Genomic DNA, 25,130 nt, shown 5'->3' with positions numbered 1-25,130 from the left:
TGGCCGGATTGTGACCCTGAGAAGACTGCACTGTTGGATCTTGATAAAGAATCAGTTGGATACATTGTTCGAGCAGACATTGTACATTATTTTCTTACTTGCATTGTTGACATCTTTTCAGTCGAGTCGCTTGTGTCTGCTCGATACCAAGTTCGAGAAAAGATTCATGGTGGTACCAATGATGCCACCCATCCTATGTCTGAATCGACGCCACAAACAAGCGATGGGGTTGTACTTTCTCAACTTGAGGACTCAAGAGATGGTACTACGTTATCACCGTTCGAGTTCATTCTCAAATGCTGGCAGGCGACAAGCAAGTCAGTCACCGGGACAGCATTAGAGGACCCCTCCCATCAAGCCTTGGCAATCTTTATGGAGCTATCAACTAAAGGCATTAGTTAATGCTCCACAGTCAATGACTTCCTATCGCAAGAATTAAAAACATTGCTTTATCACCTATAAGTGGCATGGATATCGCCAAGCTACACAGCTTTCCTTCATCTTATATGGGCTCGTCGGTCTAACGCCCGTCTCCACTTTTAGATGGGTAAAAATATTTTGTGTCAAATGTTTATTCAAATAAAAGATTATTCCAGTCCACGTGCGTTCATAATATTATGCAGAGAGTTGTTTTGTTTGGGCTTGTTCTTCCTTGAAGTAATGTCGCAGAAAAGAATGATTGAACATCAACATTTTGCTGATTATTACAAGAAGACACGCACAAGTGTCGATGCCGCTACTGATATTACTGAAGCAAGCATGGCAACTTTCAATACTGGCTCCACTTCCTCATCGTCGAATAATGAAACAGACACTGCAATCTATTCCTTGAATAATGCCTCTGCTAATCCCACCACTGCCGATTATATTGACGATTCATTCGTTGTTCCCAGCACTGGTGCTCGCTTGACATTGTATACCGGATTGGCTGTCCTGAAGAGATACTACTCATTTCTAGCCAATTCTTCTGTACTTTCTGCTTCTTTAACCACTCCTACTTCAGCTCCACAGTCAACGGTCACCGAGCCTCATTTCAACTTTTCCCCGGCCCCCGACGAAGCCAACGCATGGATAGTACAGGTACATCTTCCTGCTGGAGCACCTTTTCAGAGCCTTTGGTCAGGCCCACATCGTACTAAGCCCTTGGGCAAACTTCTTCTTGCAGTTAAAGTCTGCAAACGATTGTACGAACTCGGTGCACTTGACGATAACTTGCAACCAACTTCTGTAAAAATGGATATACAGACGCCTCACAAAGGCAAAGATGGTTCTGGCTTGGAACATCATAGGGACGCAGCAAAAAGTATCATCATGAACAATGGCTCTGAAATGTCAGAGGAGATCGAAGCAACCATGAGACTGTTGGCAATTACAATTGATGTCCACGGGGTCAATGCTTTTCTTTTGTTTCTACAAGCAAGAAGCTTCCTCCTCTTATTCATGGATTCACATTCTCTCCCACCCAATCCATTTTATTTTAAAGTCAAGGAATCGCTCGTTCGCGACGTACCCGCCTTTACATGTGAGATGCATATGCGATTGCAAACAGATTCTGTCAAAGTTGTATCAGACATATTCAAAGAGCAGGGCTTGGCAATTTGTCACGCCATACTACTTCTGTGCATGAAACTTGACCTAGTCCGTGGAATGTCATTGAGGCAAACGGTTGTTGCCAGGGTTTCCCCCCGGGCCCGTAATGTCTGTGGGTTATCAACATTAAGGTTCTTGCTGGCAGTTGAGGGCTTTGTTGTTACGCCTGACAATAAAAGAAGTTTATTGCTTAAGCGACGAGAGAATTATCTCAGGTCTGAGGCTTTAGTCGATCGGTTCAAAGATATCTCTGGCCTAGCATTCTTGAACTCGGGTATTCGAGTAGAGCGTTTTTTTGCGCAAACCTTAGCTGAGGCTTTATTTGTAGGGGGTCTCGATTTTGCCTTGTGGATAGCGAAAGACTTGATTGGAGATGATGTTTTTCCAGAGATCATTCAATGGAAGGATTTAAGCAAAGCCTTTGCGAAAAATTCCATGTCCCATTTCCCACACTCCCTCAAGCTATCGGCGCCATTGATGACTTTAGACGATCAGGATATAAAGGACATCGAGACTATCATCGGCTATACCTTTAAAAACAAGTTAATCCTCCAAAACGTCTTCACACCCACGTCAATTAGTTTCGATCGCTTTGGGTATTTAGGCAACGCGGCGATGAGTTTGTTCGTGACCCTATATTGGATGCGATGTATGGATGAGGAGGATCAGGGACGGGTCAGCAATAAGATAAATGAAATGATCACAAGTAACATTGCTGGAAGATTATTCTATCGACTTGAGCTTTACAAGTTTATCAAAGATTCAAAGAGAACCATTGTTGACTCTGAGATTACGCGTATTAATGAGCTGATCGGGGCCAAAGGCGATGTATACTTGAACTCGAGAAATATGAAGTTTCCAAAGTTGTTTACAGATACAATGGAAGCGTTGATAGGTGCAGTGCTGGTAGATTCGGACTTTGACGTAGATGAACCAAGCATGGTGTTCATGAAGACACTGGTGCCTTTGATGTTTCCACCAATGTCGGAATATGATTTTTAAAGGAAGGAAGAAGAACATCACGATATATTGCTTTATATCTTCCAAAGACCCTAATAACGTACCGCCTACAGTTAAAATAAAAAAAGGGTGGACCCTGCTTTACACAACACGATTGCTGAAATTAAATAAATAGTACCCCTTGAAGTTTCCATTATCACTAGGCTAGAAGTGATACTCGATGTCGTTATTACTGGATAGTATGGTTAAGAAGTAAAACAAAAACAAAAAAAAATAAAAAGAGTTAAGAAATAGAAAAGAGCACAGGTTAGAATATGGAACGCTTGCATCAATCTCACCATCATTTCAATTCGAAGGGTTCGTGTTCATCCCGATAAAAATGTCCTTTACAAGTGACCGTTGGAAATACGTCGGTCAAAAAAACAGCGGCAACGAATGGGATCACAGGGCTCTTATCGGGCTTGTTTGGTGAATTGAGTCCTTCTCTTGTATTACCCACTACCTCACGAAGGGATGGCTATATATTGCTTGTTCCATACAACTCTATCAGGGGGTTTTTGTTCACTTCTTTCTCCTTCTTAACCGTCTATTGACTCTTGTATAACGTAGAAATCGCTTTTTTTTTTTTTTTTTTTTTTTTTTTTTTCCTTAATCCTGTCCTTTCAGTCGCCACATGCGCGATGAAACCCTCTAATTATATCCTCTCCATAGCAGCAGCAATCTTACTTCCTTACTATCTCCCATCGCTCACCACTGCTCAACGATTCTCAAATGTCCTTGACCACATCAAAATAATTTCTGATAGAGGTAGCACTATCGGGGGTTATAAACACCACCATCCACAGTATCAGGAGCCCGTCATCCGATCCTCGGGTACGGTCGAAAATGCTATTGAGAATGCTTATTGGATTGATTTTCATGATCGATTCGATCAGCACTCTCAATTTTCCGAAATGGTGAAGCAACATCCAGGAATTACTTTAAGGTATGAGTTTTGGGATGCTCTGAACGCGGTCTCCGTATCTGTCCGGGATGAGAGCGTCTTGAAGGAGATTTTGGATCAAATCCCAGGAATCAAACTTGTGGAGCCAGTTGTAAGCATTCTTTTTTGCTCGTTTGTTTGTTTGTTTTTGTTTGATTGTTTGTTCTTGCTTCTTATTAGGGAAAGCAAAATCTGGAACGCTCGCTTTACGGTGTCTTCTCTAATGCTTTGCCACTAACGTCGATTTACTACTACAAATAATGAATATGAAAAATAAAAACTCTACGTTTTTTTTTTTTTTTTTTTTTTTTTTTTTCCAATAAAATATATTTAATGTGGTCCTATATAGATCATTCATGATCGCCCAGATTACATCAAGTCACCCATTCGTGAATTTGGCAAAGTTAAAGAGCATGAAGCGTAAGTTGGGTTAAAACGTAGGGACGTCACTGTTCATAATAATATATGAGTTTATTAGTAAATACACCCTTCTGAACAAATTTTACTATCGAAAACTTTTTTTATTTTTATTTTTATTTTTTTTTGTTTGCTTGGTTTTACATGTTTTTACATGTTTTTACTACATTATAGACATGATTTAACGGGAGTGAAGGCGGTCCATGATTCTCTCAAGTTGTTTGGAAAGGGTATCAAGATTGGAATCATCGACTCTGGTGTTGACTATCATGTACGTTTGGCTGATATTCTAATCTTGATTAATATTTGAACATTGTTTAAAACCCGGAAAAAAAACTGTCTCAAGAAATTAATAATCATTATTGTAATAGCATCCAGCGCTAGGAGGATGCTTCGGACCAGGGTGTAAGGTTGCTTATGGCGTAGACTTTGTTGGAGATGACGGGATGAGTCCAGATAATGACCCTATGACGGACTGTGACGGTCACGGTACCCACGTTGCCGGTATTATCGCTGCCAATCATACTGATTTTATTGGAGTAGCACCCCAAGGTAATATATATGTGTGTAAAAATGTCTTCATCCCATTGATTTTTTTCTCTTAGTTATTGCTGCTTGATGCTGACTTTAATAACTTTAACGACAATTTCGCTTACAGCTACGTTGGGCGTGTACAGGGTTTTCAGCTGTAAAGGAGGCACAAGCAATGACTTGATTATGAAGGCGCTCCTTCGTGCCGCTGCAGACGGTATGCAGATCATCAATCTCTCTCTTGGGGGGCCTGGTGGCTGGAGTCAAGATCGTGAGGCTCGACTAGCAGACATGTTAGCTAGAAACGGTACTATCATTGTTGCAGCGATGGGCAATGAAGGTCGTATGGGGCTGTTTGAATCATCCTCACCAGGCGTTGCTGCCTCTGTGATTACAGTTGCCTCTACTGAAAACGAGTTTCGGAGCAGCAACTACTTCACAGTTAGCCTTATTCCTGCTAAAAAAGGTGAAGGGAAAACAAAAAAAGGTGGACAAGGTGAACAAAATGATGGTGAATCGCGTCCAATCCTGTATGTTGGAGATGTCCACATAGATTTCAAAAATGTAACGCTAGTCCAAATTGCACCTGGAACATCCGGAAAGGTCAAGTCTGATGCATGTTCAGCCATCAAGAAGGACCTAAGAGGAAAAATTGCATTGATCCGTCGTGGGGATTGTGTCTTTAAACAAAAGGTTGCAAACGCAGCTTTAGCCAATGCGAGTGCAGTGATCATCATGGACAATGTACCATCTGATGGTTTTGCGGCTGATACAGGAGGAGCTAGGATTCCAGTCAGCACAATCACTTTGAGTGATGGTGAATATCTTTTGGAGATGATCAAGGAACAGAAAAAAGAAGTTGAGGGTATTAAATTGACAGCTGGTAATGGCCCAAAGAAAGTTTACAGTCCCAATGGTGGGTTCCTGTCTCCTTTTTCGTCTATGGGTCCTGATGCAGAATTAAATTCTAAGCCAGATATTGCAGCGCCTGGTGGCCAGATCTGGTCTACGTTCCCTATCAAGGTAATCAAATGAACGAAATGAGCTTTGCTTTTTTTTTTTTTTTTTTTTTTTTTTTTTTTGGTCTTGGTTATATTTCCTGTTTATTGAGAAACTCCAGTATGTTTAATATTTTGTATAATACAAATAGCTTGGCTCATTTGCTTCACTTTCGGGCACTTCAATGGCTACACCATATGTAGTAGGATGTGTTGCTCTGTATTTAGAGGGCCTTCCTGATGCAGAACGATCAGCTGAAAGCATCAAGGCTGCTTTGCAGAATAGTGCCCAGCCGCGACAGCAGCAGACAGGATTCAAGGGCTATGCCCCAGTCACCCAGCAAGGGGCCGGTCTTCTGAACATGATGAATGTTTTCAAGAGTCAGGTCGAGGTCACACCGTCCTTTATCTCTCTTAATGACACAGTTAACATGAACTCAAATCAAGTAATCACAATCCGCAACAATGGGAAGTCTCCTCTAGAGTACGAAGTAGAGATCCTTCCAGCAGCTGGGCTCTTACCTTTCGACAAGAATATGATGGTCGAAAAGTCGCCACAGCACATCCGAGCTGAAGCCTCTGCCAAAATTGCGCAGAAATCTGTCACAGTCCCACCTGGTTCTTCCGTCACGGTCGACCTCAAGTTCACAGGCCCTGATACGGACCCTTTAAAGTATGTCGTTTATTCTGGATTTGTCCGCTTCAAACCCAAAACTAGCAGTGCCGACTTGCATTCGATACATGTTCCTTATATGGGCATGCAGGGTGACTACAAGACAGTCAATGTTCTCGATCACACCTTTGGGCTCCGTCTGTTTGATCCTCAAGGACGCCAACTTCGGGCCAGGAGTACTACGAAAAAACATGGCCATTCAGGATCGGGTCCTACAAAAGTTGAAGCCGCAGGATCCATCAGTCATAGAATCAATTCTGAGCCCAATGCTGACACTGCTAAAGACCCCAATGCACTAGCCCGCCCAGTTCAAATCCAAAACGCAATGAAGATAGTGTTCCGTATGATTACTGCAAGCAAGGTCTTGGTGCTGGATTTAGTAGCGGCGGAAGGAGATGATCCTTACCAAGTCAAGAGCTATGGCATCCTCAAGAATGGTGTTGCTCGGTATATACCTCGGAATGACCAAATAGAGGGCAACGCATTCCAGGTGATGGGATGGGATGGTCAAATATTGAAGGCTGAAGGATCTACTTTGACTGTGGTGGATGCACCAAAGGAACAGACCTACCGCTTACGTATTTCGTTATTGAAGCATTTTGGAGACTTGGAGAACGACCAAGATTTTGAATCTCATCTTTCAGCCCCATTCACTTTATGAACTAGCGAGTTAGAGTGACATTCCTGTGAAACATGAAAATAAAATGTTTTTCAATATCATCAGCAGCCTATAATCACGCGCAGATGCTGTTTCTGAGAAACGCGAAAATTTTTTTCTTTGATTTTATTCTTAAGAGGGGAGAAAAAACAACTTTGAAACAGACACTCCAGAAACCAAACTTTTTATTCTCTAATAACCGAATGCTATATCACACCTTGCGTCTCGCTTGGTAATTGCACGCTTACTGATGTGTTGCTCAATCTTATTACTCTGCAATAAATGATGATGAGTAAAATAACACTGACGCAACTGAATTGTATTGGTATACATTCTCACTTGAAAAAAAAAAAAAAAAAAAAAAAAAAAAAGCATCACCATCTCATCATTCAAGACATGGAAGGCTGTGATCGATCCTTCAGATAGAAGCCAGGCAAGGAGACATCTCTTCCTCTGGCTCTTGACTCTAGCAGGGCTCTCGATTGAACCCATCGCTGATTCAGTTCTCAGTCAACAGTAAAGATTACGCTTTCATACTTGCCACTGTACAACTTACAGGTGTCTACTATAGAGCAAATCTGACGCGCTTCTTTTTTTTTTTTTTTTTTTTTTTTTTAATATCATGAACCTGTTATCGTCCTAACAATTCATGTAGGATCCCTTTATACGAAAGTTCCAAGGTCATAGTTGCAGGATGGTTATTACTAGCACATTTTTACCTATCAAAACCAACAGATTATGTTGAAACCCATAGTACATGGCAGGAGCCACAATCCTCCTCTGTTCCTCATCATTCTCGACATGGACCTTCTAAAACTAGTGCACTCACCAATCGTGGCGATATCCGCAGTTTATCGGCTTTTGGTAGTGGACAATCGCCGCCTGTGGCGTATACTCAACGACATAATACTGTAAGACCAAACGAGACAAAAGCGCAAGCATCAACATCTGCCGCCTCCTCAACAGCAGCTAATCTGGATTTTGGCAGATTTAAACGCGATCTGGAAAGGAGACGGTCAAGGTCTATAACTTCTTTTGTTGATGATTACGTTGATCCACTAACACCAGCCGCAATGAACAGCAGAATACGGCAACAACCATTACCCCATATGTCAAAGGATGTAGACCTTGGTGCCCATTCGACTTCTATACTGCCAAATCCATTCAAAGTCTCAAACCCGCAATTGTCATCAACATCAATGAGGAGTGCATCTGTGACAGGGAAAGCAAGGGTTCCTACCTCAGCAGTGAGCACAGTTTTGCCATCATTTATTGAACAAAGTTCGCCTCCTCATTTGAGAAGAAACCAAACAGATCCTATTTATCAATTCGGGAATGAGCAATCTAGTCGGAAACGGCCTTTATCAGCCATGGCATCGGAACCTTTGTTGAAAAGGTCAATACCCAGGCACCAGAGGGCAAGACGCAGGTCTCTTGACCAAAAATATTTAAATTCCCCTAATCTTCATTCTAACAAGGAAGGTCCATTGAGACAAAACAAACGACATCGATCCTTTGTTGAGATTGAACAACTTGAAGACAAAGAGCCCATAACAACAAAAAAGTATCAAAGAAATCAAGATGGTGCCAACACTGCTGAACCACAACGTCTGACGCCGCTTGCTATGCCAAAGACGCCAGCCAAAGCTCGTCGAGAAGTCATTGATCCACGCCAGCGACCAACATCTGTTGCTCCTTCGTCAACTCTAACTCCACGACAACATGATAGTCGGGAATCATGGAAGCACAGCTCAATGACAACACCACTTCCAGTGAATAAACAAGAAAGAATGGAGCGAAATACAGGACTAGGGTCTGTTAGTCTTGAATCTAGAATGAAGCATGTTCACGATTGGCTCAAGGAAAGAAATCCATCCTTGGTCTCCCCACCATTAAGCACACGATCTGAAATCTTGAGTGCAAATGCTCGTACAGATCAACATCGACAACGCCCACCAACAACAGGGCTCTCGCATCAGATGACGAATACGAGTGATAATGAACATCCCGAAGCAGCAACAGCATATAGTTCCCATGCGTCACGTAAGCGGAAAGCACACCATCAGCTCACACCTAAGGGTAGTTTGAAGAGGCATAATGGAGAGGAGGCACTGGAGTCTCACCGCTACCTCAATAATGATAGAATATACCCACAACCAAAGGACACAATTCCATCCACTTCACAACCTCAACCATCAACGCATCGAACTCAACCTAAAAATGAAGATAACAGCCGTTCACAAAGTGTGATAGTTAATCAAAGCAGCGATATCGATCCACTGCGGGATCAACCTCAAACAGATCCTCTCTTTCCACCACTGAATTGGGGTCGATTCCAGAGATCCGTCAGACCAAAAGCATCCAAGCGACCACCTTTTCCCTCTTCAGCAATTACTTTCCCATCTTCAGAATTCACATTCCGAAGTACATCAATGAAGAGTATCGGTGATCCATATAATTCAAAAACTTCCTTTACTAGTGGTGAAGATGGCGATGCAAGGGATGATGAAGACGGCCACATCGGTGTTAAACCATTAATCAAACTTCGACAAACTCAATTAAAGCAACGCCAGCAGGAAGATTACTGGGGCATCAAGCGAGATGAAAGTAAGAACGCCGTTGCCGAGGGAACATTTGTATTCAATCCATCATTAGAGGCATGGGAGAAAGATGATGACGAAACACTGGCCAGGAATGCGGCACGCGAGGCGGAGGAGGCTGCGGCAAAAAGACAACTGCGACGCCATTCATCTTTATTGGATGGATTGTCTTCACCCTCGAGCAGTTCAAATGGGCATGGGTATAAAGAGGAGGCGAATACAGCAGTCTCTACTAGTTCAAGAACAGGTCCGCAGAAGGAGAAGGAGAAGGGGAAAGGGAAGGTAAACGAGAATGAGGAAGAAGGAGAGCACACGATGACGGCACCGGCGCCAAGTCTGTTAAGGACAATAGCTTTTAACGGTGATTCACCAAGGCGACCTGTGCCAGAAGTGCGCTCCAAGGAAAACCAACCACTCATTAATATCATTCCAGCCAGCCCAGCAAAACATCGACAACACCAACAGCCACAGCAATCACAGCAACCACAGCAATCACAGCAATCACCGCAATCATGGCCATCGCAGCAACGTCGGCCTACCGATGATCTTGGGACTGCTGCGGCTGCACTTGGTTCCACGTCATATACGTCAGACATATCCCGTCAGCAACAACAGAAACAAGAACAGCCTAGACCTTCTGGCAATTGCGGAGTCTCTGAAAGCTTTTCAGGTCTTGGCAGCCATGATGTTAGATCATTGTCGAGGCGTAACTCTGCCACTATTGATACCATAACTACTCCTGAGGATACAACAGCACCTCATCAAAATCATCCTGGATTATATACTCCAAGCAAGAAGAGGAAGAAGAGATCGATGATAGTAGATGACAGTGCATTATCGACCGGTGCGACCAATGTTCCGATTCCGATTCCTCTTCCACCACAATCACCTCACACAAATACTCCGACGACTATGAGTCGATATATCCAGCTATCCAATCTTTCGGATGAAGATGATCATCAACCTTGATTAATATATATTCATGTTAATAAATTTATTAATCAAATTGTATAAAAATGAAAATTTAAATACGTGTTTTTTTTACTTTTATTTCTATACTCGGTTGGATGAAGGAATGAGTGAGTTGTACAAAAAGCGGGAGGGGGGGTTTTTTTTCTTTTACTTGGTGCGCTTGTAGATGCGCTTCATGAAGGTGGTGAAGACATCTTGGCTCAAAAGGGGATGGTCAACCTTGGCAATCAAAGCGTTGATACGGCTATAGGACTCTTCTTCATAAGCCTTGAAGAGACCTTCAACATCGATCTGCTTGAACACTTCTTTGACAGCAGCAACATTGGCTTCATCACGTCGACCATAGTTCTCCTGTGGATATAAAATAAAGTAAAGGAAAAGATCAGAATAAAGGACACTCTTGTATAGAAATGTTGGGGACACCATAAAAAAAATGAAAATAAAAACCTACATCAAGAATCTTGCGCTGCTCAGAGGTAGCCTTGGCAAGAGCCTGGTTGATCAACCATGAGCACTTGTTATCCTCGATATCAGTACCGATCTTACCGATGGTCTCGGGGTTGCCGTAGCAATCAAGGTAATCGTCCTGGATCTGGAAGTACTCCCCCAAAGGCAGCAAAATGTCCTCAGCTTGCTTATATGCAGTCTCATCCTTGACACCAGCCTAAAAATAAAAGGATGGAGAATTAGATTAGAGTTATGAAACCCTGTAGACAAAGAGAAACTACGTTCAGAAAAAAATAAATGTAACCATACCATGTGCATACCGAGAGCAACAGGGAGGTAGAAAGAGTAGTAAGCAGTCTTGTATCTGACAATGAAGGCATGCTTCTCGATTGAAAACTTTGTGAGGTCAACGTTGTCTTCAGGAGCTGTGATCAAGTCACAGAGCTGACCTAGCTCGGTCTGAAAAGCTGTCTCATGGAACAGCTCTAGCAGATCAATGTAATAGTCATCCTTCCTGAAGTGTTTCTTCAGAAAGAAATAGATAGCAGCCTCGAGAATGAAAGCATCGTTGATGGCAATCATGCCAACATTCTCCTGTTGAATTGAAAAATCATAGTCATAATAGATAGGTCAATGATATAGTCTCTTTTTTTTTTTTTTTTTTTTTTTTATCATGTCAAGTAGAGTTTACTTACAACACGGTACCAGCAAGGCTGGCCACGACGAGTCTTTGAGTTGTCCATGATATCATCCGAGACCAAGAAAAAGGCTTGGAGCTATTGTATTGACAGGAACATCGATGTCAGCTTTCTCTTTCTATTTATTTCAATGGCCTTGTTCCAAACACTTTCATAGTTGTCATTATATCTATAAATTTTTTTTTTACCCATTCAATGCACCAGCCCAAAAGGTTAGCCTTGAAGGCTTCCTCCTTGGTCAGAGTTTCGCCACGCTTGAGGATACGGAGGGTCTCAGCAACAGTCAAACCACGATTCATCTTGCCTGGATTTGGAAAGTAACAAACAATATTCAGTATCCTTGATCAATCCCATGACAAACAAAAAAATTGATTCCCAGTTTTTCCCACGCGATCTATAATGTAAAATGTTATATCATCATCAATTACCACCAAGGACGTTGTAACGCATGGACTATTGTTGAATTATACACGTATAGTTTTAGACGTTAGCATCAGTAATGATTGTTGTCAATCGCTTGTTCCGTAAGCTTTGTAAACAGACTTGATCAGTGTAAAAATCGAATAGTCTCCCATTACCTTCTCAAACCACTCGATAGCATTCTGAGGAATGTCAATCGAGCGCAGGTGAGTGAGAAGCTCCTCAGCAAGGACGGGGAAGACGTCCATGAATTCCTTGTAAGCGTCAGCTACCATCTTTTTGAGCAAAAGTAATGATGTAAAGAGATGAAGATGGGGTTGAATGTAGGAAATGAGAAGGTAAATGAGAAAAGAGAAAAAAGAAGAGAAAAAAAAGAAAGAGCCGCTATGCTATTTGATTTCAGTAAAGTGCGGGGATTGTTTTTCTCGCTCTTAGATAATGATATCAGGCCATGCCCCGCCAGCCATTTGTTCCTTGCTTGCTTGATCTGTTCAGCTGCTATCTTATTTTTTCCGTGTTAAATCCCCAGCCATGACTTTCAAATTGTCTGCCTTCGAATTGCCCTGTTGCATAAGCAATTCTGATTGGCTGTACTAAAGATCAGACAACATACAATTTAAAGACTTACTCTGGTCACGTGGGAATCGCCACCTCTGGCTCTTTGTTCCTTCTTTTGTTCAACAGAGCCATCTGAGAACTGAATGTTCTCACTCAGTCTTTTGTGTTGTACAATTATATATATTAATATTCGTTCAAGATTTCTCTACCTCTGTAACTGGAAGTGACCAGCTTCACAAACCAATTAAAGGTCGTATCTCCCACCAACAATATGATAGTCGCCATTCATTTAGTGTCAACCTCTTAAAGTTGAATATCCTTGAATGGGTTAGCAACCTGGTGATTTAGCCACCAAATCACTTTTTATGGTACCACTCAATGTCAGTCACCTACACGTATAAAATTACGTCTTATTTTACGTTTTTTTTATTTATTTTTATTTTATCTTTCTTTAATCAAGGAGTGAATTCTGATATGTCGTGGGTTGGATTGGCGCATAGCCTCCTTGTGGAAACTGCTGCTGCTGCTGTTGTTGATGGACAGGTCCCTGCTGGTATCCTCCATGGTACGACTGCTGTTGCGGCTGTAATGGTTGTTGTTGTGGTTGCTGCGGTTGTAATGGCTGAACTGGCTGCTGTTGCTGATAAACCGGCTGCAGTGGCTGCATTGGTTGCTGTTGTTGGTACTGTTGAGAAGGGGATGATGTTCCAGAATACGCATTATAGCCAGGTTGCTGGAACTGTCCGGGTGACTGTAACTGCTGTTGGATTGGTTGTTGCTGCTGATACAATGATTGCTGTGACTGTTGCTGCTGTTGTAGGTATGGTTGCTGCTGGAATGGCTGTTGCTGTATTGGCTGCTGGAACTGTTGTGACGTAGACTGGTACGGCAATTGCATATTCTGCTGAATAGGTTGCTGCTGTTGCTGATATTGATGCTGTATGGGTTGTTGATATTGACCTTGTGCCATCATAGGCTGTCGATAGCCAGAATTAACAGGAGTCGGCTGCTGCTGCTGGTAGCCAGAGCTGCTTGCGGGAAGTTGTTGCTGATACTGGAGCTGTTGCTGCTGCTGCTGGTATTGGGGTTGTTGTTGGAACTGAGACTGTGGTTGATATTGAGGAGTACTAGGAATAGATGGCTGAGTCTGATATGGCTGCTGTTGTTGCTGCTGCATTGGAGACTGCTGTACTAGAGGCTGCTGCATTGGAGACTGCAACTGTGGCTGTGAGAACTGTTGTTGAAGGGAATAAGGACGCTGCTGCTGCTGCTGGGAAGGTGGGTTCGGAATTGAATAACTTGACTGGCGCTGTAGTGGCTGCTGTAGAGGAGGTGGCTGACTAGACACTTGAGGCGAGGGCAGGGCAAAAGGTCCTGTGTTGGGAATAACCATTGTATGTGCCTGTTGAGGTGTTGATTGTTGAGATTGTGGTGCGAAAGAAGGAGCAGTCGGCTGAGCACTCATAGGCGTATAAGCTGCAGAAGCAGGAGCAGGAGCCGTTGCTGTGGGGGTCCATTGGGATGCCGCGGCTACGTGTGGATTCATTGGGGTCATTGGGGCCATTGGGGCCATTGGGGCCGGCATTTGAGCACGCGACGCTCCACCAAGGTTCAAATTTGCAAGTGCGTCTATTGGCAGCGCGTTTGTCGATGGTGAAGACACGCTTTCGAATCTAGACAATTGATCTTTCAACGCCTTTGATTCGCGCTCAGATTGGGTCGTCATCACTTGTTGCTCAAGCATGCCGCGCTCCTCCTTTCTAGCACGACAGAATTGATCCACAGCCTTAACGAGATCCTGCACCTGCGCATTTAGATCTTCATAGAAACGAATGCCCTTCTTATATCCAACTTTGACGTCTGTGTATGACCCTCTAGTCTTCAGCAACTGATCCGCCAAACTTTGTCGCTTCTTCTCTGCGATATCCCAAATTTCCTGAAGGCTACGTGCTTCTTGACCATTCATGAGGTCTTTGTAGTGCATAGTGAGCTCCTGCATCAAGGCTTGTTGGTGATGAATCGTCGCCGTCACTCTTGTCTGGTGGGGTCTAAACTTCTCCAGCTCCTGAGCAAATAACTGGGGCTCAATGCCTGAACTTTTCCTGTTCAAAATCAGAAGATTTGAGATATCGTCTTGTTGAGTCTAATTTGGAGAAACAAACAGCGTCAGAAGCCATCTAACGCCTTTATCAAGCATCGATGTTGCTAGAAATTGACAATACCTTTATCTTCAGGTCTTCAAGGGTATCCATACGTTCCTGCCTCAGTTTCTTGAGCTTGGCAATCACATCCTCAACTTTGGAAACAGTCTTCAGAATGGCTTCACTCTCGCCGCTATCCTCCACGTCTAACAGACTATTGTTCGATTTTACTAAACTCTTCCTGTTCTTGCTAGCTTCAACTACAATTCTAGCAAATAGCTGTTCTAGAGCTGCACCATCACGTCCTTCGCGTAGTACCATGACGTTATTAGCAATCTGATCAAAAGATCGGTAAAGGTTCTGGTCGGATACTGCGGCTTTGTCAAGTGATTCGAACAATGCCTTCGAGTCGGTACGAAAAACTTGTGTCAATGGTCCCGAGGGCCGTTGTGTCCAAAGATCGGTATATTTAGCCTACAATAGGTTATGAGAAATTAATCGAGCTATGATTAGCAGCAAAGCCCACTAGGAAAATATACAAAGCTTATGGTCCTGATAACAACTTCCGTACCCTCAGAGCTTCGCATTGACTTCGCTCTTCATCCAGCGACAGATTGGCATTCTCCAATGCATCTCGCGTCCCTGATTTGATGCGGTCCAGCGACGCAATCAAATTTGCAATAGATTCACCCAATTCCTCATTCTGAATAAAATCAGCGAGCTCCTTCACAGGGTTAGGTGGGACAGCTAGAGCGTCAAGTGTAGCATTCTGACCATCATTGGCTCGATTTTTGAACTTTTCAAGGCCTGCAGGAAGATTCATAAACTCGAGCGCGCTTGCTAATTCTTGGTTTGCGGTTTCACATCTTTCAGCCTCCGCTCGGACCAGCTTAGCCTTTTCCTCAGAGTACAGACTTGACGATTCATGGACAGATAATGGGATAAGACGCTGAAAAGTATCTGGACCAATCACTTTCTGCATCTCACTTTGGGAGTAGAGTTCCGAGATGGGCAATGGCTTTGTTGCGTTCAGTTTTTCGAGTTGTCCAAGAGAACCTTCGCTAGGCACAGCTTCATGATAGATCATGTCGTTATCACGGACAGCAGATGTCTTCTTCTCTGAGATGATTGCAAGGTGTGATTTTGTGATTTCATGAATAGAGCTAACTGCCTCCTGTGTAAGCGTCACTGTTGGATGGGAGCTTTGGGTGAAACCCGAAGTAAATGATTTTGCTTGTTTCTCTGCTTCTTTGATAGCTGTCTCTGCAATTTGAATCCTCGAAACCATCTCACCCCACTTTGAATCATTCTCTGCTGCCAATGCTCGGTAGTGCTGAGCGATAGCGGTAAACATCTTGGCCTTGATCTACAATGACATAAAAAAAATAAAAAATAAAATAAAATAAAAAAAGTATATGATATATTAGATAAAAGTGTAAGCATGTATTGTATCACAAGTTTAACGACAAGACCCTGAAGAACATAATACAATACCTGACAAAGAGTTTGCCAGTTCTTGTCGAAAATCTGCTTGGATACACCATCAGCCATAGCCTCGAGTGTAGCGTTGTAACTCCAAGCAACTTGGGCGGCTAGTTTAGAGATAAGGAGAGATTTCTTCTTCTCTGCATATGCTTTCTCCCATGAGACTTCCTGCGCTTGGGCCAGCATTAGAGACACGAGCATCTTGACTGTATCCCGACTCAAGTCAATTGAAGGCGCATGTAAAAAGTTCTCGTTGATGTAGGTGTAAATTCCTGCTGCAGCTTGAAAGAAATGAAAAGCTTTTCTGACACCTTCTGGCTCATTGACCCTTGTCTGTGAGGCCGCAATAGCAGATAATACGGATGCAATATTGAATATGGTGCTAGCTTTCTCAAAGGCGAGTGAAAACTGCGATGTTGGTCTCTGTGTAAACGCATCGTACCTAGAGATACAATTACACACATCAGACAAAAGTGCTGCCAAGACTTTTTTTTCCTACATTATGGCGACTAGACATAAACACGTAACAGACGCGACCATAAACGCAGACACTTGCATGACACCAAATTCATGCTCATTCCTCTTTCGTATCAAGGGAAATATGGAACAAAGCATAGCTATTCAATACGTACCACATGAAACCAATTTTGATATGGGCTTCGTCGACAGGAAAGCGCAGGTCAAGGATTTCGAGCTGGCCAAAATAGCGATAGAGCACATCTCTGCCAGTGATATCATTTCCTGCGCCACGCATATCCTGACGCAGACGATGAATAGTTCCACACTCTTCTGCATATTTTTCGGGATCGTCTTGATAGGAGAGGGCGATATATCTCTTGAGTGGTGTCACCCAGTCGACTTCGTCTGTCCTCTTCAGAGGTACAGCAATCATAGGAGACTGTGACATGGTACGGACAAATGAAGATAATTCTTATTTGAGTGGAGGGTAGGTAAGGTGATGAAAGGAAGGGATTTGAATGCCAATGAGAAATGAGCACAGGAGGATGGAGCACACACTGAAGTTTCTCACAGTGCCAAGTGCCAAGTGTCAGGTAGACAATTGAATCGCACGGGACTGTGACCGTTGCTGAACAATGATATCATTCTCTTAATTTCTTTTATTCGCTCTTAATTCACCTCTTTTTTTTCCTTTTTTTTTTGTCAAACCCACTCTTCTTCAATACATAGCACCCTTCACATTACAAAACAAAGCTATAAATGTCCCCATATACACCTACTCGATTTAGGTTGCGCGTCTCTGCTGGACCAAGCGCAGATCCAAAGGACCTTAAGCTCATTACGGTCAACGACGACGCAAATCCTTTGCTGATTGAATCGGACGAGTTTATCGGCCAGATTGTCGTGCGCATCCGTGGCCTTGATAAAACTTATGGTTATGCAGATGGACAAGCCGAAGATGGCCTCAAGACGATGTCTGATAGTCCTTGGTTCACTAAGCCAGGTGGGGACAACAACTTGAGTTCCATCCAGATCTCTGGTAGATTCAAGCGTGAATGGCCTGGCGATCAAATCGTCTTTGGAGTAAGTCCTCAATCATAAATCTTTGTATTTATACACAGCTCCCAGGGGAGGCAAGGAGGGATGAGCGGTGATGCAGTAATGCTCCCGTTGTCTGTATACTCTGACAAAACTGAAGGTCATCAATTTCTCTTCCTTCCCAAATGCCTCAATAATCTTGGCGTCATACCAGTATCATGGCAATATTCTCATGAACAATCAACAATTACCATCAAGACCTAATTTTCTTGTGCTGAACATAATCTCCACCCAATTATGACATCTAGAACCAATTTGAAAGGCCCTTGAAACTTCCACCTTTCTCATCTATTGCCCTCAAGTTCGTTCAGTTCATCGATCCAGGACTCAAAGCCGACATCTATTGCGAGCGACCCTGGGCGTTCAGCCCATTGATCGCTACGATGAATACAATCAATGTTGCGGGCTGGCACATTGATCCCGCCGCCCAGCAGAGGGTTGAGCAAAGTGGAGGAGACAAGGCCAAAGAGCGTCTTGAAAATGAACTCCCTCCATGGCCTTCGCCAGAAGGCGAGCATATTGTAGAGGATACCAACATCCTTTTCCAAAAGGACAATCTTAAGAAGCAAGAGGAAGAACAACAAAAGAGAAAGGAGCAAGAGGAGCAGCAAAGGCAGGAAGATGCTAATAGCGGCGAAGATAAAGAGGAACTAGTTGAAACAAGATCTGGAAGCAAACTGACAGAGTCAACTCCTCATAATATGACCAGTTCTGCCAGGAGATCGTATTTTGCACGCGAGGTTAATCTGACCAAACACAGATATCGCCCCGACCATGTATATGGATTTGATTTCTTCAATCCTTACTTGGACTTTGCTCATTTTACTCTTAAAGTTCCGGGATTTAGTGTCGATATCACCAAGTACTGGGATGGACAGGCAGGTTTTTTTTTTTTTTTTTTTTTTTTCGTAAGCTTTGAAGGATATAAGCAGATCGTTTTGGTCAACCACTAACCAGCACTCTTCTTTTCACCTTTACTTTCCTTATTTTTGCTTTTCAGCCATTGACATATATCCTCAAGACTGCGGACTCATCTGTGGTGTTTATGGCGTTCCAGTTCGAAATGGTTCCAGTCAAGGATATCACTGTTGAATAAGGGTTGCCCATCTTATTCATAATTCATATAATATAGTAAACATTATAAGGATCAAAAAGATGACGATGATACATATTTATGTCTCTGTCTTTCACATGTATTCTAGCCTACACAATAAAATCCAGGTTATCAACCACATCTTTGACTACCAGACCATGTTTTGCCAAGTATTCGTCATTCCTATGAAATGATGATCATCATAAAATTAAAATGTTAAAAGACCAATCTTTCATCAATTACAATGACATGATATCTTTCACAAGAATAGTGAGGTTTCATACCAGAACTTGGTCAAATGCCGCTGGCCGGAATCACAAAGAAGTGTAACGATAGTGTGACCAGGGCCTAGCTCTCGAGCAATCCGGACAGCAGCCACGCAGTTGATTGCTGAGGACGACCCAATGAACAGCCCTTCTCGATGGACTAGAAACCTAGCCATGTCTATCGCCTCTTGATCCGTCACCCGGACAGCATCGTCGATAAACCCCTCTGATTGAGCAAAATTGCGTGTCAGGCGATTAATTCCTACACCCTCGACTACAGTATCCACCTGATGGCGCTTTCTCGTGCCTTCCTTTTCGGTGGACGAGTACATAATGTTGTATTTGACCTTATTAAAGAGCCCTGAACCTTGAGGATCTGCAAGGTAGGTTCTTAGGTTGGGAAGCAATGCCTTCAAGTATTTCGCAACACCTGCGAGGGTCCCACCAGTACCTACATGTAAGGTTTTTCATTCAAAGTCAGTAACCGCGAAGTCAGTCTTCATCAGTAATGAATCAAGTATATCAGATCAGTATTACTCATCTCTCTCTTACCTGCACCCATCACGATTGCATCAATTTTCCCTTGTGTCTGCTTGTAAATTTCTGGCCCCGTCGTGGTAAAATGTGCCTCAAAGTTTGCCAAGTTCTCAAATTGATCTGCAAAGAAACCCTTCTTTTTCTGGCTTCCTTGCGGTGCATCCTCTTGGCTTTGATTATCCTGTCCAAACTCTTGAGCCCGCCTTTTGGCCAAATTAACAAATTGATTCTTGTCCACAATGCTAACAGGCCGTACTTTTTCAACATGTGCTCCTAACTTTTCCAGAAGCTGAGATTTCTCTTGTGCAACATCATCAGGCATGACGATCCATGCATTGTATCCACGAGCTTTGGCAATCATGGCAAGCGAAATGCCCGTGGAGCCAACTGTTCCTTCAAAGATGGTGGAGCCGTTTCCTGGTGTTAAAACGTGGTCTCGTTCAGCGGTGTTAATCATACTGAGTGCCACACGATCCTTGGTGCTTCCCCCAGGGTTCAAGAACTAGAAGACAGGGTCATTCCATCATATATTGCAGGTAAGTTGGTCTGGGAGGGTGTTAAAGAGGCTGTTTTGTACTCATTCACCCATATTTTCCTTTTTACCTCTGCTTTGGCAAGGATTTCACACCCTGTCTCTTCGCTGAGTGACTTGATACGCATCATGGGTGTATTACCGATCAATCCTGCTACGCCGTCGCATATCATAGTATTCTTTTCAGGCTTGGGCAATGCAATCATCCTATTGAGATTTTCACCTATGGAGGACCGCCGCCGGCTACTCTTCGAATGTGAATAACGAGTTGCATTCGTCGACGTCCCTTGGGTGGCAAGGACGATGGCAGTAGTTGAGAGTGTAAAGAAGACACCGAGCGCTGCACCGATGGCGATGTGTTTATTCTTGTCCGAGATTGATTCTAGCATGCTGATTCGTTGTCAATGAAAAAAGAATAAAAAGCTATATTATATATATTGACATCATTGAACTAAGTGCATCCTCTGTGGCTCTGCTCACAGACGCTGTACATTCTCCACACATCAGAAACATGATACATGGGGCTTTGCTTGGATCATTTACTAATTACATTGCACCTTGTGTGATCAATAAGGCATTAAAACTGTTACTCTGAGATGCTTCTTGTCACTCGGAACCAGAAAATATTCCAAAGAATTAGACGAGTATGACGGAAGTCATACACTACGCAATAAGGGTTGAGGAGCTTCATGGAGATGGCAATTATCACTATTTATTGATCGGTCCGAAGGCTTAAAATGCCACCGTTGCGTCGATTTTGGGTATCGATGACATTAAAGTATCAAATCCGATAAAACTGACATTCTTGGTGTCAAAACTGGTGGTGATGAAAATGAAGGCTAAATAAGTAAAGAGAAACTCTTTCTATATATCTGTTGTTGTGTTCACGATATATTATTTCTGCGGTTGCATAGTATCAGAATTTGCAAGTAGGCAATGATCCTGAATCCTTTAGACTTGTAAGCATATCTGTTTCTGAGGATCGTCCATTTAGAAATTGATAAAGTTTTTGTCAGATACACTGCCTCGCTTTGTCTGCAGTACACGGTCGAGTCAGTCGAAATAAATGGTTGCGCATTCTCTCTTCGTGCACGGTGCAAACGGAGTCACTCCTCCCACAAAGCACTTGAGAAGATCAAGTCTCTTTCCAGTCCCCATAAACCGCGCCCAACGGTTCTCCCTTTTTCGATTCCCTCGTCCTGTCCCGTACCGAACTAAAAGCGGCCTGATTTTTTTTCCTTTTTTTTATTAAGCTGATTTACACATTTTACTCCAAACATTCACACTCTCGAATACATCTGTGGAGATCACACTTTGGAACACAAGCAAACAGCAACAAAAGGTGTGACTGAGAACTAGACCAAGGCAAAGATCAGATCAAGTCAAGGACATAGATCAAACAGACAGAATCCTTTTTTTTATTTTTTTTTTATTTTTTTAATTTCTACCTGATCTTGCTTCATTTGATCTCACTCAGCTCAACTTTAATCATTGTCTTCATCATCCACTCGTCACAGAGGGAGAACATTGGGTCTCTCCTTTGTATCATAGTATTTTTAGGTCTGCTTCTGGCCTCGATGGCTCTTCAGCAGCCGCAGCAACATAAGCAGCATTCAAAACAGAAACAACCTGCTACTTTACGTCAACAACAAAAACAACAAACACAGCGTGGACAACAGCAACATCTACAGCAACCGCTACCTATATCCTCATCACTTCTTGTCTCCAACACCGGTAGAAAGAGTAACACTGAGAATACTGAGACTTTTGCCAACTATCACTGCAACAACAGCACATCTCGAAAGACCAGCGTTGGGTGCAACAGGGATACGACGTTTAGTAAGCCCTCACACGACACTCCATCTACATTGAGTCTCAGCAGCGCATCCTTATCTGCTCAGCTGAAATCAAGCCCAACGGGCGGTTCAAATCCACAAAAGCCGGTTGCAATTGTTAAGAACAGCACCTTGGCCTCCTCTGTTCTCTCTACGGACACTGGAAGCGAGAGCTCCCGCTCCTCAGGTGGTGGCTATAGCAATGGCTCGATGAGCCAGGACAACTTGACTCAAACTGTAAGGGCGCAGTTGGCCTCCACCTCCAAATCGGCAGACTCGTCTGGAACAGAGGATGTACTAGATCTGAAAGTTGATGAAGCAAGAGCAGGAGATGAGCAGACAGGATCTATTTTCCGGTTGGGATTCACAAATCGGTGTCAGGATCATCTCAAAGTGTTCTTTTCCATGCACCATAAACTATTTGATTTAGTTGCGTTCTACGTTGTCATGTTTGCTATCAATGGCCAAATGACCTCACTACCAACACGGCTCGAGTGGATCGGATTCTGTGTTCAGTCAATTGTAGCATTGCGAAGGGCATTTCAGACATCGATCAAACATGGGCTTGGCCTAACTTCATTCTTGGGTATGCTCGACCTCCTCGTTGGCCAATTATTTCTGCATCAGGATCGACTTGGCTTGTTGCCAACGGTTGCCAACATTCTAGTATACTTTTATGTGATCAATCTTACACGAGGCTTAGTCTTTGGTGATTCAGTCTCTTGTCTGCTTTGGTTCTTGTTTGGGCTCGTTGACATTTATCGCAAGGATCCCTCTTCAGCTTCTATCATCGATCTCACGGCTTACAGAGTCATTCCAGTGCATACTGTCGGATTTGGTTTATATATCCTCATGTCGGAGTTGGTGGATGTCATGCTACATAGTACTGAGCCGGATCCTATCCAAGGTCGATATCTCAACTATGTAGGTACACAAAAAGAAGGTCCAGTGTCTTTGAGGTAATCCATGCAAGCATTTTTAGATTTTGAATTCAGAAGCAACTCCTTTTCAATTTGCATGGCATTAATTAGGGTAAATTGGTGCTGGTACAATTTATTTTTATATATTTTCATTTATTAGATCGTCATCCAAGCGTACGTCCTCGACACGCTCAGTAGATCCTTCCAGCAATCTTCGATTTGAGCTCTGCATAACAGAAATCACGCCTTTCACTGTTTCATTTTGCCTCAATGCTCTGTCAGAAACGCCATCTCAGGATCAATCGATGGCGCAGAACTCATCTGTAAATACTTCATCATCAGTAACACCGGAGACAAACGCAGCAGGGGGTTTAGAAGTTGTGCCTGAAACTGTGGACCTTTCATCTATTAAAATCGGACCCGCTAGTAGTTCATCTTCATCACGACAATCCAAGACGACATCGACTCCTAAGATTATTTCAACTTCAGAGATTGTGATACACGTTAATTACATTCCTTGGCACCAAGTTCAGTATCACTTTCCGGACGAGCAAAGCTTTACGGTATACGGCCTCACTCCATCGACAGACTATGAGATTGAGATGAAAGTTCATCAATTCTCTAGCTTTGTGAGCAGAGTTGGTACCCGTGCAGCGCCACGTAAGTACATTAATACGTAACTGTGGCGTGAAGGGTGAATTGCCTTGGATGGACTTTAGTATTGCCATAATAAAATTTCTGAAATGTTCTGACATTGTTTACATCCATCTCTCAAATTTAGCTGGGATGCCCATGCCGGTAAGAAGCTCTGTAAAGCAAGAAAAACCGGCTGAGCCTGCCTCCAAAGTTAGAAACCGGAAAAATAAAAAAAACCAAAAGAGCCAACAAGATCCTTCAGAGAAGGGAATGGAGACGAATCGGTCCAAGGCAACAGGAGCGACGAATGTGGCGGCAGCATCTTTATCAAACTCAGTAATAGAAAATCCTTTGACAATGCTTCCAGGCGATCCTCACTCTGAGACGGCTTCTAATCAGCCCGTGGAGTGCACTGCAGCAAGAGAACAAAAAAACACCAACCAATTACTTTTCGAACAACTTCAGGCATCTATTCAGGCATCAGTGGATGCTGCAAACGCTACTAAAGTTGCTCTTAAAAAGTTAAGGCGGGATCAGAACAAAAGTGAGTCTCTATTACGGCAGGAGTTAGAGGGCATTGGTCGAGGGCAATCCAAGGCTCTGATACAGGATCAAAAGCGCCGACAAAAACTCTCCTTTGTACAAGAGTCGATCAAGCAGGCAGACGCCCATGCGTCCGCTCTCCAAGAGGAGTTATTAGAACTACGCCAATCGACACTTTCTACTCAACCAAAGCTGGAAGACACAATGCAGGCCATCCAAACATTGGAACAACAGGTTCAATCAACTTTAGCCAATACCAAGTCGGAAATTATGCCCTTAAAGACTGAATGTCAGCGCCTTCAAACTGAGATCAAGCGACTAGAAACAGAACAATCTGATTGGGCATCTAAAACGACGCAGTTGCACGAAAATGAGGTGGCTCCCCTCCAATTGAGACTGCAGCGATTAGAACAACAACAAGTTGTATGGAAAGTTGCAGCAGAAGCCAGTAAGGAGAAGGCTCGTGAAGCTAATCTTAGGATCGCAGCTTTGGAAGAGGAAGTTCAGAAAAAAAGTTTGCAAGCGCAGCAACTAGAAAATGAGATTCAAATGTTAGGACAGGAGAATGCTCAGCTTATGGAATCTGTTGAACAGGCCATGGAATTGTGGGAGAGCCTTGAACGTGAGCCAGATCCAGATGTAGATTTAGATGTAAACATGGAGAAGACGGTGCAAGGAAGCTCGTTACTCTCTCAGCAGTTTCCCCAAATACCTCTTCCCCCTTTGCGTCCAAAACAACTTAATCCTCTTGGTGATTCGATTGAAGGCAATACGCATGATGCATATTGGGCCTCAGCAAGTCAAGGAGTTGATTCGGATAGTAACTTATGGCTGAGTTTAATCAATCCGTTGAACGGGAGCAGTGCAGACGGAGGTCAGCCTCACTCGCGGACTAATGGAATGAAGACTCATACCTTTGACCCAATAGTGACTGAATCGTTGTGGGATTTGTCGTCTAAATCTACGCGCATTGAATAATAATCACAATAAAAAAATAAAAATAAAAAAACTATTGGTGTTTTTTGTTCCGCAGCTTTTTCTGCATTTTTTTCTTTGAGCTCCGCCCCCGAGAATATTCAAT

The 25,130-nt window shown here is 43.2% G+C and overlaps 9 protein-coding genes across 9 annotated transcripts; 6 read left to right on the top strand and 3 right to left on the bottom strand.

Moving 5' to 3' along the window:
* The first annotated feature begins 662 nt into the window (after nucleotides 1-662).
* On the top strand, nucleotides 663-2,684 carry BCR41DRAFT_349968 (hypothetical protein). Its single transcript, XM_022023576.1, has one exon. It carries the CDS (start codon nucleotides 676-678, stop codon nucleotides 2,590-2,592), a length of 1,917 nt encoding a protein of 638 aa, XP_021882996.1. The 5' UTR covers nucleotides 663-675; the 3' UTR covers nucleotides 2,593-2,684.
* A 546-nt stretch (nucleotides 2,685-3,230) lies between these two features.
* BCR41DRAFT_403660 (hypothetical protein) lies at nucleotides 3,231-4,336 on the top strand (the record flags this gene model as incomplete). Its single annotated transcript, XM_022029355.1, has 3 exons — nucleotides 3,231-3,644; nucleotides 3,882-3,952; nucleotides 4,124-4,336. The coding sequence occupies 3 exons, from the start codon at nucleotides 3,231-3,233 to the stop codon at nucleotides 4,257-4,259; spliced, it is 621 nt and encodes a 206-aa protein (XP_021882995.1). The 3' UTR covers nucleotides 4,260-4,336.
* Nucleotides 4,337-4,666: 330 nt separating this feature from the next.
* On the top strand, nucleotides 4,667-6,812 carry BCR41DRAFT_403657 (hypothetical protein; the record flags this gene model as incomplete). The annotated part of the gene is made up of 2 exons (XM_022029354.1): nucleotides 4,667-5,503; nucleotides 5,631-6,812. The coding sequence occupies 2 exons, from the start codon at nucleotides 4,667-4,669 to the stop codon at nucleotides 6,810-6,812; spliced, it is 2,019 nt and encodes a 672-aa protein (XP_021882994.1).
* Nucleotides 6,813-6,984: 172 nt separating this feature from the next.
* BCR41DRAFT_420693 (hypothetical protein) lies at nucleotides 6,985-10,378 on the top strand (the record flags this gene model as incomplete). Its single annotated transcript, XM_022029928.1, has 3 exons — nucleotides 6,985-7,041; nucleotides 7,182-7,325; nucleotides 7,465-10,378. Exons 1-3 carry the CDS (start codon nucleotides 7,013-7,015, stop codon nucleotides 10,376-10,378), a joined length of 3,087 nt encoding a protein of 1,028 aa, XP_021882993.1. The 5' UTR covers nucleotides 6,985-7,012.
* Nucleotides 10,379-10,439: 61 nt separating this feature from the next.
* On the bottom strand, nucleotides 10,440-12,416 carry BCR41DRAFT_349965 (geranyltranstransferase). Its single transcript, XM_022023575.1, has 7 exons — nucleotides 12,105-12,416; nucleotides 11,955-11,979; nucleotides 11,715-11,830; nucleotides 11,524-11,604; nucleotides 11,138-11,422; nucleotides 10,833-11,045; nucleotides 10,440-10,732 (listed from the first exon to the last, which is right to left on the bottom strand). The coding sequence occupies exons 1-7, from the start codon at nucleotides 12,219-12,221 to the stop codon at nucleotides 10,529-10,531; spliced, it is 1,041 nt and encodes a 346-aa protein (XP_021882992.1). The 5' UTR covers nucleotides 12,222-12,416; the 3' UTR covers nucleotides 10,440-10,528.
* Nucleotides 12,417-12,948: 532 nt separating this feature from the next.
* BCR41DRAFT_349964 (BRO1-like domain-domain-containing protein) lies at nucleotides 12,949-17,137 on the bottom strand. Its single transcript, XM_022023574.1, has 5 exons — nucleotides 16,763-17,137; nucleotides 16,140-16,572; nucleotides 15,217-16,011; nucleotides 14,727-15,119; nucleotides 12,949-14,647 (listed from the first exon to the last, which is right to left on the bottom strand). Exons 1-5 carry the CDS (start codon nucleotides 17,035-17,037, stop codon nucleotides 12,956-12,958), a joined length of 3,588 nt encoding a protein of 1,195 aa, XP_021882991.1. The 5' UTR covers nucleotides 17,038-17,137; the 3' UTR covers nucleotides 12,949-12,955.
* A 144-nt stretch (nucleotides 17,138-17,281) lies between these two features.
* On the top strand, nucleotides 17,282-18,925 carry BCR41DRAFT_320381 (hypothetical protein). The gene is made up of 3 exons (XM_022021391.1): nucleotides 17,282-17,672; nucleotides 17,936-18,565; nucleotides 18,688-18,925. The coding sequence occupies exons 1-3, from the start codon at nucleotides 17,349-17,351 to the stop codon at nucleotides 18,781-18,783; spliced, it is 1,050 nt and encodes a 349-aa protein (XP_021882990.1). The 5' UTR covers nucleotides 17,282-17,348; the 3' UTR covers nucleotides 18,784-18,925.
* Nucleotides 18,846-20,558, bottom strand: BCR41DRAFT_334315 (PALP-domain-containing protein). The gene is made up of 4 exons (XM_022021924.1): nucleotides 20,187-20,558; nucleotides 19,599-20,085; nucleotides 19,065-19,497; nucleotides 18,846-18,963 (listed from the first exon to the last, which is right to left on the bottom strand). Exons 1-4 carry the CDS (start codon nucleotides 20,502-20,504, stop codon nucleotides 18,891-18,893), a joined length of 1,311 nt encoding a protein of 436 aa, XP_021882989.1. The 5' UTR covers nucleotides 20,505-20,558; the 3' UTR covers nucleotides 18,846-18,890.
* A 1,134-nt stretch (nucleotides 20,559-21,692) lies between these two features.
* BCR41DRAFT_394518 (hypothetical protein) lies at nucleotides 21,693-25,027 on the top strand (the record flags this gene model as incomplete). The annotated part of the gene is made up of 3 exons (XM_022028651.1): nucleotides 21,693-22,909; nucleotides 23,031-23,530; nucleotides 23,652-25,027. 3 exons carry the CDS (start codon nucleotides 21,693-21,695, stop codon nucleotides 25,025-25,027), a joined length of 3,093 nt encoding a protein of 1,030 aa, XP_021882988.1.
* Between the last annotated feature and the right edge of the window lie 103 nt (nucleotides 25,028-25,130).

This window comes from Lobosporangium transversale (genome assembly GCF_002105155.1).
Source record: "Lobosporangium transversale strain NRRL 3116 chromosome Unknown BCR41scaffold_11, whole genome shotgun sequence".
Lineage (NCBI taxonomy): Eukaryota > Fungi > Mortierellomycota > Mortierellomycetes > Mortierellales > Mortierellaceae > Lobosporangium > Lobosporangium transversale.
Note: the sequence above shows the minus strand (reverse complement) of the source record. Positions and strands in the feature narration are given on the sequence as shown.